Raw genomic sequence first — 12,955 nt, forward strand, 5'->3', positions numbered from 1 at the left:
GGGAAGATCAAGAAACGGCGGAGCATGTTCTGATTGAATGTGGAGACATCCACCCACGTGTACGTTTGGGCACGAGCCTACACGACGCCTTGGGTTTTAGAGACAATGGAAAGCTGAACACACCCGCGATTGAAATAAGTAAGAGACGGTTAGAGTATTGGTGGCCGAAAACTAGAGAGAAAGGACAAAAATAAATATTGGGGAAAAAAAATAAGGACATTCTGCCGTAAAGGGCACAGAACGGAGCTGAAAACGTAAGTTGTTTTTTTCTGGAGTAAAATAGTTTTAATTGAAGTAAAGACACTAGGCCAACGCTAAGAAAAAGAAGAGCAAAGGTTTTTTTTTTCGAGCCTGGTGGCACACTTGTCACCGCCCCGTTATAAAGGGGATGCTCATAGCATCCATCCATCCATCCGTTATGATCCCATGCTCGTCAGCGCGTCTTGAGCAACTTTTCAGCGTGCTCATGCAACCGTGCACGCAGTTTCCAGGTCGCTAAGATTTTGGAGCGACATAGTTTTGCTACCTACACTTCGTCTCAGAAATGACGTGCGCTGCTACTCGGTGCGGCTGTGCATATGCACAGTTACGTTTTCGATTACTTGGCTTGGCTCGTGTATCGAGAGAGTAACGACGCCGGGACAAGCCGTCCATGACACAGGCGCAGGTAACCTTGGGCGCAGGCGCACGCAACGCTGTACAAATACCGGGAAGGTGTATAAAGCCACACATCTCATTGTAACAGCTTGCTATTTTCAAAAATGGTTGGAAAGCTCAAAATAAAGGTGGTTAAGCATAGTTACAGTAACTCCTGCGAAAGGAGAACAACGACAGCTTTCACAAGGGCTAGCGGCATCGCTATCAATTCTCAGCGTTGCTGGAGCAAGCCTTCATGCGTGTTTGGAGCCTTTCAGATTGAAAAATACTGCTTATAAAATAACTACGTGCTTTTCGGATAAGCCACTGCAGCTACAAACGCTACGAAGGATGAGCTTCCTGTCGCGCCGTAAAAAACTGGGTCGAGAAAAATCAGTTGTCGGTCCCTTTAATACACTTCCTCCAAGAATTTATGTTAATGCATCATTATTTATTCTGATGCATTAACATGTACAATAAACAGCAGATGAATACCAAACAGCAAAACCAAAACTGTGGCACTGTGCTACAGGTGCACAACATATAGCTGTGGTCGATATAAACTACGTCAGGAAATATGCCAATCTTTGTTTTTGTTCCACCATTTCCTGGTGACTGCACATAAAAATTATGAAAAGAAAATAGTACGTTGGAAGGAGAAATTGTGCTAATATGCAATTGTACATTCTGAACATATATTTATTCTTAATGTCCAATGATGCCATTAACCCCTTGAGTGTTATACCTAGGTTCATCAATGCAATACCAGTAAACTTTGATTTGCACAACCTGAGCCAGTCTACGGCAATATTACCATTTTCAAAGCAATCTGCATGATGAACAAAGTGGGTCTACATAATTTGTCTGTGCACAGATGGCTGCAGGGTTAGCAGTTGAGAGCTGCATTAATTGTGCTCTTTGTTTTTTACTATGCAGATTGCAGCACTTCTACGGCAAAGCTGTTTATTACTCGGATCCCAGAATTTCTCTGTTGACAGAAAATCATTCGATGAATTGAAGTGAAAAGCGCCCATCTCCATCAGACTTATGCCTGCAAGACACACCGTAGTATTCATTTCAATAAAGAAAAGCATAAAGCAAGTGTCAAAACCATATGATAGACGATAAGGCGCATTCGAACAATGTGAAGCATGTAGTGTTTGCCGCATAGATTTCCCGATAAAGATTACCATTGCATAAGCTGCAGTTGCCAGGAGGACGCAAGAGCAGCATACGAAGCAAAGTGTGCATCACTAGCTTTCATATGTAAAAGAAGAACCCACCTAGCAAATGATTTCACCTGTGTTGTGAAAGCACAATGGGAAGACTAGAAGTTCTGAAGATCAGTGTAAACAGGACAAGCGACAATGGAAACAGTGTCAACATGTACGACAAGGTCCTGCTCAGGCTCAGTAGGACCAGTGGTTCATGCAAAGCCAATTTGAACAATTCCCTTGCTATCAATCATTTCGTGTAGTGCATTGCTCAATCACTCAAGGCTACATCCCATTGCTCTGTTGGATCAGGCGATACAACAGCTTCAGTGGCCATGCACTAGTACAGTGTGGTTTGGAGCCCAACAGTTTCAGCACCTGAAAGCTGCATTTATTCTATCTTTTTGCTCTACTACATAAATGGCAGTGCTTTAGCAGCACTGAGGAACTTCGTTTGTTAAATTGTCCTCTTTCTTTGATGCCAAACTTGGCTTTGCAGAATAATGGATTTTGAAGCACGAAGATAAAGCGTTTTGCTCATTTCTGACTACTCTTTGCGACACCTGCAGGTCGTAGGATCAAATCCTGGCCGCATTTTCGATGGAGGCGAAAGTGCTTGAGGACCGTGTGCTTAGATTTAGGTGCATGTTAACGAACCCCAGGTGTTCAAAATTTCTAGAGCCCTCCACTACGGCGTTTCTCATAATCATATCGTGGTTTTGGAACGTTAAACCCCAACAATTATTATTATTGCTCTTTGCGACGATCATTAATGTGCAGTAATTCTCAATTAACAGATAAAACAACATTTGAATGCATAAAGAAAATTGGTTGAAAACACTTCAGACGTGTATATTGAAAAAAAAAGGGAACATTGAAAATATACATTTGAAAAAAGAAGCAGAATAGATATAAGCCAGATTTTGATGAGAATATAAAGCAGTCAAGGGGTTAAATGTCCAATGGCTATTTATGAATTCCTCTGCCACTACGTGAACTTCACTGGTCACAGAAAAAACTTGTACCTGTTCCAACAGACCATGCTAAGCTCAGTGAACCTATGGAAAAAACCATTTTAAATTAAACAGAAGCTACATGGCAAGGGCAATGGTGTCGCCTACAATGCAGCGAGTGTAATTTCAAGGCTACGTTTTTTCTGATCTATTCCCCCCATTTGTGCCTCACTTACAGGACTACACAGTTGTGAACACAGACTACATGCAAGAAGCTATAGTCAGCGAGACAATAAGACAGGCCTTTTTAGGCGACACCTGTCAAAACTTTTTACCCTGAAGCACTGAGGGGTGGAAATGAGGACCTGCCCACTAAAACATGCTTAGGAAGGGTCTCCTTTCCACCACTCTGTGCTTCAAAAAATTCCCACTGGCACTGCATGGCAGGTAAAGGAATGTCTATCTATTCCCCCACTGAGTCCAGCTGAAGCCTCACGTTCTTTCCCCGACATCTGTGAATTCTCAACAGGTAGTACAAGTGCTTTTGCCCTAAAGAAGTCCCCTTTCAGCCATACAGGTGTCACCTAAATAGCTTGGTAACACTACCAGTCACACAGCTTGGCAAAACATCGCAGTCACTCACTACACACATGCACAGCATATTCTTAATGTGTGGAGAATACAAAGATGGCTCACAACACAAACGTGCACACAGTAATACAGGTGTCCTCTTCTGAAAGGAATTAGGGAAGGAGTTATCCCAACTTTCCAAGCAATAAACGATCTTCCTCATAATGATCATGCGCAAGTGTATGACACAATCAAGAATGTATACCAGAGAAAGCTAACAGGCAAAACTTAATTGCTCTTCACAGATATGGACTTTCACTGTTATGGGCACAGAGACCCACCTCACTCAAAACAGATTTATGACATGGCAGTGCCTGAACAAGGCAAAAAGTGTGGACTGCAAGGAGCAAATTAATTGTAAGAATTAGATAAAGTGACTTGCTTCTAGTTATCCCCATTTAGGGGTATTGGCCACTGTTATACCAGGTGCCAACAATGGTGTCAATAATGGAAATAATGCAATAGAACAGGACAAGAGAAGAGATACAGGCACAAAGACGAGAATGTTGCACCTGTCCGCCTGTCTGTCTTTCTTGTCTTGTTTTGTTTCTGGCACTTTTTTGGTTCTGAACACCATGTACAAACTAGCTCATCAACAAACCACCAATGCTCAAGCCTGCTGTCAAACCACCTCTTCTTGCCTTGTGGGGCACGAATATTCATGTACTAGGCTCAACATCATAGGTGCAGCCACCCCTCTCCACCTCTGGAATTTTTGGTCTGTATGCATATACACATAGACACATAAAATCATGCACACACACATGTGGAGGTATCACCCCTGCCGCCCTGACCCTTTTTCCCGAAATAAAATCCTGGCAACACCCCTGCCCAATACAGTGGCATATACACGACAAGTGTACTTACAAGGTGACCACAACAGGAATAAATGATCATGTTATGTGCATTATGTATGCACAACGCTCTGCAAATAGCTGGGTAATCTGCAACACTTACAGTGGCCCTGCTTTGTTTCGCATTGGCATAAAGCTGAGGCCTGCACTTTCCATGTATGGCTGTATTATGCTGGCAGTGCTTGCAGCACACCATTGGGTTTACAGGGCTCCTTAAGAGGGTGACCTGCCAGGCCACTACAACTGACCATTAGTGATGCAACTATAGGTGTATACTAAAGAAAAGGTGCAAACATCAACATACAAACAAAATGAAAAAAAAAATGCAACGTGGAGGCTTCCTGTTTGTATTTGACAATCTGCACAGCTGCCACTTTATCTCTACAGTAAAAATTAGTTTTCAAAATTTGTTCCATACCCCAACAGTGTACTGCACAATGCACTGTTATGTTACATATACCACTTGTCTGCACCATTTCTAACGCGCACAAAGCAGGTCTATGATTAGCGAGTTTTCAACTTTACTGGATAACTTGATTATTACCATTGAAAATTAGGCTGTGAATAATTTCTATATACAAGTATTCAGTGGCTATTGAAAAAATACTTGACCTGACAGGGTTTACCCTATGCATTGTAACGGAATTCAGCTTATTTTCATCTAAAGCACTATTTCTAGCTATGAAAACCTATCTTACAAAGCATAACACTAACATAACAAAAAGAAAGTAAATAAATGTAAACAAGTCGTCGTAGCAAGCAAAAAAGCCTTGCATATTTCTGTATTAAACACGTGTCACAACAAGTCGAACTTGGTAAAGCTTCGCGGTATCGCTTTCCCCAAGTATGAAGCAGTAAAACAAAAATGCTTTGCTGTATATGAGGTCCAACGACACCCTGGCCTTGTCCTCGTCTATCTCTGGCCCTACAGCCAACACATTTTAAAGTTAATAATAAGTCAATAATAACAACACTTCAAACGAGGCACTGTGCACACAGTTCAGACAAGCATGGAAATCATGGTGTGCCCAAGGGTTCAATGCCTTCTCATTCACACAATACAGCATCTAGAACAGCGATGGGGCACTTAATTCCTGTATAACTACAAAAAATAATGATAACCATACCAAAACATAACAAGAAAACGTGGTGTCGCAAAAAATGGTGTTCCAACTGGCCTACAAGTGTAATGATGGACGAGTAAAATAATGTTCAAACATAGAGCACACCGTTATCGTCACACTGCAAAGGCCAATCAACCAACAGAGTTGGACATGCACACACACCTACCAGACAAGTTTGTCTGTGCACTTAATTTAACCAGTATGTAATCCCCTGGTACTGTACAACCCCTACAAATAACGAAGCTCAGATTTCAACCACCACAAACATGTAGAAAAATTAGATCCAGAGTGCACTAGACCTTACGCTTACACACGCAATGACTGACAATATGTTTGTGACATGCGTACTCCCTCTCTGGTTTCTGTAGTTATGTGTGATCATTCAAATGGGGGTAGCTGTCGGAGCGTTTTACAGCAAAAATGAAACATCAGATGCAGTGACATGCACTGCATCCAATGTGTGCACCTACATTTTTGCGATGCACTCTAACAAACCTACACGTTTGGTGTGTTTTGAAGTGCACTGCTAAGGAAGGCTAAATGTCCCTTCGGGCACTTATTGGCATAATGTCCTTTCTCTCCACACTTGTAGCAAGTGACTTGATCCAGCGGTCTGAAGCCTCGTTGTCCTCCAGCGTTAGCGCCTCCGCTGTCGTCGTGATCCCGCCGGTGCATTCCGCCATAGTGGTTGTGGAACTGCATGCGAGAGTGCTGCTGCTCCTCCCGCAGTTCAGCTGGCATTTTGTGGCAGGATATTGCTTTGTGCCCTGCCTCGCCGCAAAAATGGCATACAATGTTGGCCTTCTTCGCCTGCTGCGCTGGGTCCTGAATGGGCAAGTCAAACTTGGGATGCATGAATTTGCACTCGGGTCCGTCAGGACAAAACCCGCAAAGGTAGTTGATGCACATGACGCGCCGAGTGTGCCGGTGGCGACAGATTGGGCCGTGCCGACAAAAGCCGCGGTCATACCAGGGACAATCTTTGATTTTTGCTTCGGGATCTATGTGTAGAAACGGGCACTCCTTGTTACTACACGCGTTGAAACGCGAATAGAAGTAACACTCTGGCATTTTGGTCATGTCGAACTCGTGGAGGAACTCGCACTGGTCACCCTTCTTGCAAAGGCCTCGCAGCCAGTGCTTACAGACCACCGTTCGGTCACCCTTAACATGCCTGAAAGGGCACGCAGACGCTTTGCTACAGTTCCCCTGCACGTAAAAGCAGCACACGGCTGCTCCAGACTTGTCCATACCGGGGAACGGTAGCGGCAGCGCGCCCAGTTGCTGCTCCAGGGCCATCTCCAGCTCGAACACGACATTTCCTACTTTGGCTACTATTTCCTCCATCGTACTTGTACTCGGCGCCCGAAAGCTCTTAACCAATACAAGTTACCACCTTGTATTAAAGGTAAAAGAGTGACTCTGGCATTCGAGAACAAAGGCGCGAACAGACGACGAAGACATCAAGACAGAACGCATCCCGCCATTGCACGGAAACGGAAATAGCTAGTGACCAACCAAGCCAAATACAAACGTGCATCATAAATACCTAATAAAAATAATAACAAAATATTGATGCAATATATACCAAACTAAATAAATTGTTGAGTTTGACGGCTTTCTGAAAGAATGCCTTGAAGTTTAAGTAAGTATTGCCGGTCTCGAAGGCTATGTTTTTGTACCCTACAGAGCGATTGTGGGAGCTTGCGGTGCGTCATGCAGTGCGTTAAAGCATGACCTTTGAGATTGACTGTTGTTACGCTGAGAAGAAAGCTGTTGCTTGTGCGTCACATAGAGTGGAGAAAAATTTTTGCACAGTTCACAAAGATAAAATAAACATCTAATAAAGTACGAATACATCCATTCCGCAGAACTAATTTACCACATGGAGGGCAGAACATGTGGTGCATAAGCCTAAATGCACAGAAAAGGCTGCATTTAGAAACAAAATGGCTCTACTAAAATAAATTTCTGCCTTCTAAGACGCAAATGATCGCTAGTCAATTCCAAAGATTATTTTAGCTCTGATTTGAAAAAACGAAAGCAAGCATTTAGCTAACTTGGACAGGAACGGAGTTGTGGCATGGCAACCATGAAAAGTCGAATATCGCGTGTCTTTTTTTGTATGAATTCATGTGACAAGCACGCTGCGCGCGATCAGCGCTGCGTCTGTGCTACCTAATTGTGCTCTAAATTTCCTAATGCCCACTTAAACTATACAAAACAATTTTCTGACATAGCTTTGTGAATTGTAGTCGGGCTCGCGTGGCTCTGTATTCCCAGAAGTCGTAATTTAGCGACTCAAAATTCCAGAAGACGGCAATGGCGGTATGTTGACGCTTGCCAGTTTAGAGGTTTCTTAGGGGAAGTGCTGTGATTATTTACTATGCCGTTTCTTCGTATAGTAGTGTGGCACGGTTTTTCAGCGCTCAGTTCGCACATCTCTTTCATATGCGTTTTACGTTAAGCGTTTTAAGTTATTTAAGCGATACTATCTGTTGACACTTCAGTAACACTGGCTCGGCATGTGCAGCACAGATCATGCCATATGCGTTGTTCGCGTTCGTTTTTAATAAATCTCTAATAATCTTGCTTTGCGTGTTTGTTTCTGTGAACAAGACGCTACTAATTTGAGACGATTCGCACCAAGGTGGCAGTACGCCTTTTGAAACAGAAGTTAGATCTGCTGACCACTGACCGGTACTTTCGCATTAGCTTTTAGGCCAAATGTTAGTTTACAGCTGTATGCCTCCACGGTCACAACACGCTTTCAGCTGCATTTTAGATGCCTGCTTCCTCAGTTTGTTTCACTCGCAATATCCGATCGCTCAGAAGGTAACAACAAACAGGTAGGAATGAATCTGCCCATGTACGGCGTATTTCATCACAAGAATGTTGTCAGAAGCCGTTTTGTCAAATGGGCCCTTAATCTATTATGACCAGGGTTTGTAACGTGTGGAACAGGAAAGCGCATACGAACTAGGTAGTAACTAATTACATAAGTTATTTGCATCTCACAATATGCATTATATCTTAAGCGGTTTGCGGGTCAAGAGAAGCTGGCGTGCACAAAGCACGCCAAGCAGGTTTACTATTGCGGATGAAATTGCAGCATTTTATGTAGTTCTTCCTACTCGGTAGCATCTTATTTAGTGCTGTAGGCACAGTTACATAGAATGTTTTTGTATGCATGGTAAGAGCCAGGCAACGTGAAGGTATTTAGGCTTGAAGAAGCGTTTTGGCCTCGTGATTGACACAAGTGAGTTGTAATTTTTGCCATTGAGGCAGACCATACATATTCAGAAACTTGCATTTCATGCAAAAGGGTCTAAGCACACTATCTTGAAGTGTAAATGACGGATTGTTTTAAAATTCTCACTCACATAGTATGTTGAGGGTGCATTTGTTGTCTGCTGGAAAAAAAAGAGGAAGTACGCTAATTTTATAAAGGCAAACTAGTTCACATTGCAGGTTTTCCAATCTCAAATGTGATTGCACAATGCCACCGGAAACGCTGTTTAAAGTCTTGCACTTCCATTTCAAGTAGTGCTAAAGGTTTCGATTGGCTCTTTGCCTAACTGAATTTTATCACTTGCAGCCACAAAAAGGAAAGCAAGGAACGAAAGGACAAAAGCAGATAGTGGAAGAGAATAAGCAAACCATAAAGTTCTACAGTATTATGGCAGTTGGAGCACTAGTAAGTATCTTCTGTTTGCCTTTTTAACTTCTCCATTACAGTAGCCTCTGCTGTGCTTTTGAATCTAATAGAACTTTCTGTACAGTCAAGAATTCTTTCTCTTGTGTGGAAATGCATGTTTTAAAATAATAAAATGCCTTGATGATGCATGGACGCATTAGAGTTTATCTCATACCTACTCAGTGTTCTTTGCAGTGCACCTTAAAGAAGAAAGGGCTCTTGTTCATTGAACAAAGTTAGGCCGTACTGACAAAAGCAAAAAATAAAAATGCAATTCGATAAACGCATCAGGTTGATTTGAACCAATAGAGTTTAGAACCAGATGCCTGGTTGCGTTTCTGATGCAGGCTTTCACATGTTTGAAGTTTCTATGATGTATTTTTTTCAAGCAGCACGTACTTAAAAAGATATTTGTAGTAGTATTGTATTGCTCCTTCTTTGCAAGTTATTGGCACAATGGACTTTCACTAAAAATAGCACTTGCCAAATTACTGTTCAACAGAATTTTATAAATTGCCTTTAAAACTATGTGTTCGCATTAAGGCACATGTCACAATTTCAGAATTGAAGCAGGATATTTCTGAAATCTTATATTTAGTTCAGATCATGATCATTTTGAATGAACTAAAAAAAAAAGAAATTGCCTAAAACATTAGTCAATATTTTTTATGTGAAATTTCAAAGAGATTGAACAAAAACAGCAAATGTGGCTGGGTTTAAATGCCAAGAGTTAAAAGTGGACATCTGAAACATGTGCCTTGATCGTAGTTCACAACTTCTCCAAGTTAGCCCAAGCTAGATAAGTTATAACAGATTTTGCTGACATAATGCCCATTCTATGTAAGATAGCTGTTGCTTCATTAAAGTGACGCAAAGTGAAACAATGAATCAAGTTGGACTGATAAATTATTCTTTGAAAACTCTACTGTTATTAATCTTGCCATCATAGGTTCATTATTAGACAAGAAAATTAAGGTCAAGTTCTTTTCTTTTTTTTTTTTTTTCAAATTTCGTGCTGAATACTCTGCACATGAACATCAGCATGGTGTCATGGATTTTGAAGCATTATTTGTATTTTAGCCCTATTGGCTCAGGAAAATCTCCTGAAACGATACGTTAAGTCTCTGGCCCCCTCGGGGACAGTGTACTGCATTTACTGATTAAGAACTTTGTATGCCCCAGCACACGCCATCAAAATCTGTCATCGCAGCGAATTGGTGTGGGAACTTCAAGGTGGCATCGCCACCTACATTTTATTTTTGTGTGTTTTCCTGCTTAGCAAGTGGCTTCTCTAGGCAAGAGTATTGCTTTTGGTAATGTGAAATAGTAATTTACAACTACAAGGAAAATCTTTTTCTCTTTAATGTTCCTTTTATTTTTAAAGCTTCTCTATGCTACCATATGTGCAGGAAGTATTTTTTTTAACTCCTTGCTGCAAGTTTATTTATCGGTGCATGCTTTCTTTTGGGCCTTTAAAGCAATGCTAGTCAAGGATTTACATCTACCCTCTGTTACTTGAGTCAATTTGCTCAACCAGCCGTGTCCACGTAGGCCTCGTAAAGAATAAGCCACTTGCACTGCCTTTAGTAAAGCATGAGGAGTTTGGACTGCTAACCAAACCTTCTGCAGAAGATCAGACTTAAAATTGTCTGCATGGCTGAGCAGAAACTCCACATGTTGTTCACTCATATGTTGTACTTGTGTTGTTGAAACGCTCATTGAAAGAGCGCTGCAACCATTTTCCAAGTAATCATCGAATGTCTTCATTAAAGGAGTTTATTGCCTCACGAATCAACTGTAGCAAAAATTTTTAGAATCCGTCAAGTATGAGAGGAGTTACAGGGATTTGTCACACGCTTTAACCCTTTGCAGTCCGTTGTGGGGCCCCTCCCAACAAAACAACATGGCCTCAGCGGTCCATCGTCAGGCACAACAAGCTCTTTCATGGTTTATTCATGCACACGTTTTCTTACTGCATTATGCCCCATCTTTTAAGAGCAAGTAAACTTATTTTACTTGAGCTTTGCTTTTTTTAGCTTTGCAACGGATTGGACGGAAAGTGGATAAATAAATGTTTCGGAAAGCAAAGGGTTAAATGCTTTCTCTCTCCTTTCGTACCAGTGGGCATGCTGAAAGCTACGGGGGGGGGGGGGCGGGGGGTAATGACAAGGTAGTAAAAAACTACATCCATTCGTCAGCGCACATCATGACCTTGAGCACTTTTTTTCTTTGAACGTGCAGCTTACTTTAAGAGTGAACGTACAGCGCGGGTGCATTGCATCATCCCACGGTGGGTGCAATAACTATGCAGCTCACGATGGCCAAATCAGTCAGTGGTGCTGGACATTGTGTTTACGACGTGATCATTTTAGATTATGGCATCATTTGTCGAGAAGAGCGAGCGATTTCTAGCTAACTGTGGAAATTAATTGTAAATTCCAGGCCACGTGCTGCGCTATAACGTTTGACTCACATGTTTACAGGAGCCTCAACTATTGTTCGGCTGCATTTTCTGACCATGCTCAAAAAGTGTTGCAGGGCCCCTTTATAGAATACAAGTGACCCACTGTGTTAAAGTTTTGCTCTCCGCAGGCCCGTAGCCAGGAATTTTTTTTTCGGGTGGGGGGCACTTGCTGAAAACCTTGACTATTTGAGAAAAACACCTGTTTTCATTATTTATTTTTGGTAAAAACACCAACTTCACCAAAATTTCAAGGGGGGGAAGGGGGGGCAGCCCCCCCCCCCCCCCTGGCTACGGGCCTGGCTCTACGTATCACTGAAACTTAAACGTTATAACGATGCACGTTCCATAGTATATGCCAAAGTTTTACTGCAGCTACAATAAAGCTCATCAGTTTTGTCAGGAATGGTAAAAAAATGTTAAATAGTTGGCGTATCCAACTTGGCAATGGTGCTGATGTGCCATGTCAGTGTATAAGTATAGCTTGAGTGTAGGTCTTGTACAGTTCTTGTTTATTGCCTTTTGAAGAATATGACGTGAGGGCAGTGTATATGCATTTATGTATCTCCTTCTTTGTATATGTAATTGCATCAGTATTTTCTAACTGGTAATAATATGGTATAATTCCTAAACAGATTGTTCACCTCATCGCACACATGGTGTTGTGGAGGGATTCTATTACGTTGTCTTACACGGTAAGTATTAAATGCTAAATTATTAGGTAATAAAGAAGAGGCCTGTAATTTTTGTGCTAGTATGACATTGTCCATGCTGCACATGACATTTTACTGAATGATAACATGCAATTGTTCAAGGTTTCATTTAATGAGTAGAATAATGTCTTATTCGGTTTAGTCTTTGAACGGCAACTATATTAATAAATTCAGTTATTTTTAAATAGTTTTAAGGTGTTTCAAAGTGTCAGCTGTGCCTAATTAAACATCACATTGGAGCAAAACATAAGTTTAACTCCTTAGGACACAGTAATGGGCAGAAAGCATGAGAACTTATGTTAGGTCAAAATCAAAGCCAGTTTATTATCATTGTAGTGTACATTAAAATGGGAAACATTAAAATATACAGACGAAGGTCCCATACCCGAAGACTGCAACGGAACCCTCGGTTAATAATAGCTAACAAGAAGCATAACAAAAAAGAAAACAGCGATCAAGTAAGCCAAAAACAAGCAAATGCTTAAAATACAATGAATATCTAATAAATAATGTACAGGTGTTAAAGGAACACTAAAGGCAAATAACAGTTTGTGTCAGAGTGAAAGCTCATTGGTATGACGTCTAAAACGGCAATATTATCAACAGCAGTGCCCTACTTACCGAAAAATTAAGCTAAATGTATCACTCGTCGTGCGCCACGAGTGGGACATTT

At 41.5% G+C, this 12,955-nt stretch overlaps 2 protein-coding genes across 2 annotated transcripts in view; one reads left to right on the forward strand and one right to left on the reverse strand.

The window, feature by feature from the left end:
• Positions 1 to 919: 919 nt before the first annotated feature.
• Positions 920 to 6,903, reverse strand: LOC119378820 (cleavage and polyadenylation specificity factor subunit 4). Its single transcript, XM_037647843.2, has one exon. It carries the CDS (start codon positions 6,756 to 6,758, stop codon positions 5,907 to 5,909), a length of 852 nt encoding a protein of 283 aa, XP_037503771.1. The 5' UTR covers positions 6,759 to 6,903; the 3' UTR covers positions 920 to 5,906.
• Positions 6,904 to 7,541: 638 nt separating this feature from the next.
• The window catches only part of LOC119378822 (transmembrane protein 208), a 33,065-nt gene continuing 27,651 nt past the window's right edge, over positions 7,542 to 12,955 (forward strand). Inside the window, exons 1-3 of the mRNA XM_037647844.2 lie at positions 7,542 to 7,739; positions 9,010 to 9,108; positions 12,205 to 12,264. Coding sequence (XP_037503772.1) covers positions 7,734 to 7,739; positions 9,010 to 9,108; positions 12,205 to 12,264 — 165 coding nt within the window. The 5' untranslated portion in view covers positions 7,542 to 7,733. The remainder of the gene's footprint in view (positions 7,740 to 9,009; positions 9,109 to 12,204; positions 12,265 to 12,955) is intronic.

The sequence above is a fragment of the Rhipicephalus sanguineus genome, chromosome 1, assembly GCF_013339695.2.
Source record: "Rhipicephalus sanguineus isolate Rsan-2018 chromosome 1, BIME_Rsan_1.4, whole genome shotgun sequence".
Classification (NCBI taxonomy): domain Eukaryota; kingdom Metazoa; phylum Arthropoda; class Arachnida; order Ixodida; family Ixodidae; genus Rhipicephalus; species Rhipicephalus sanguineus.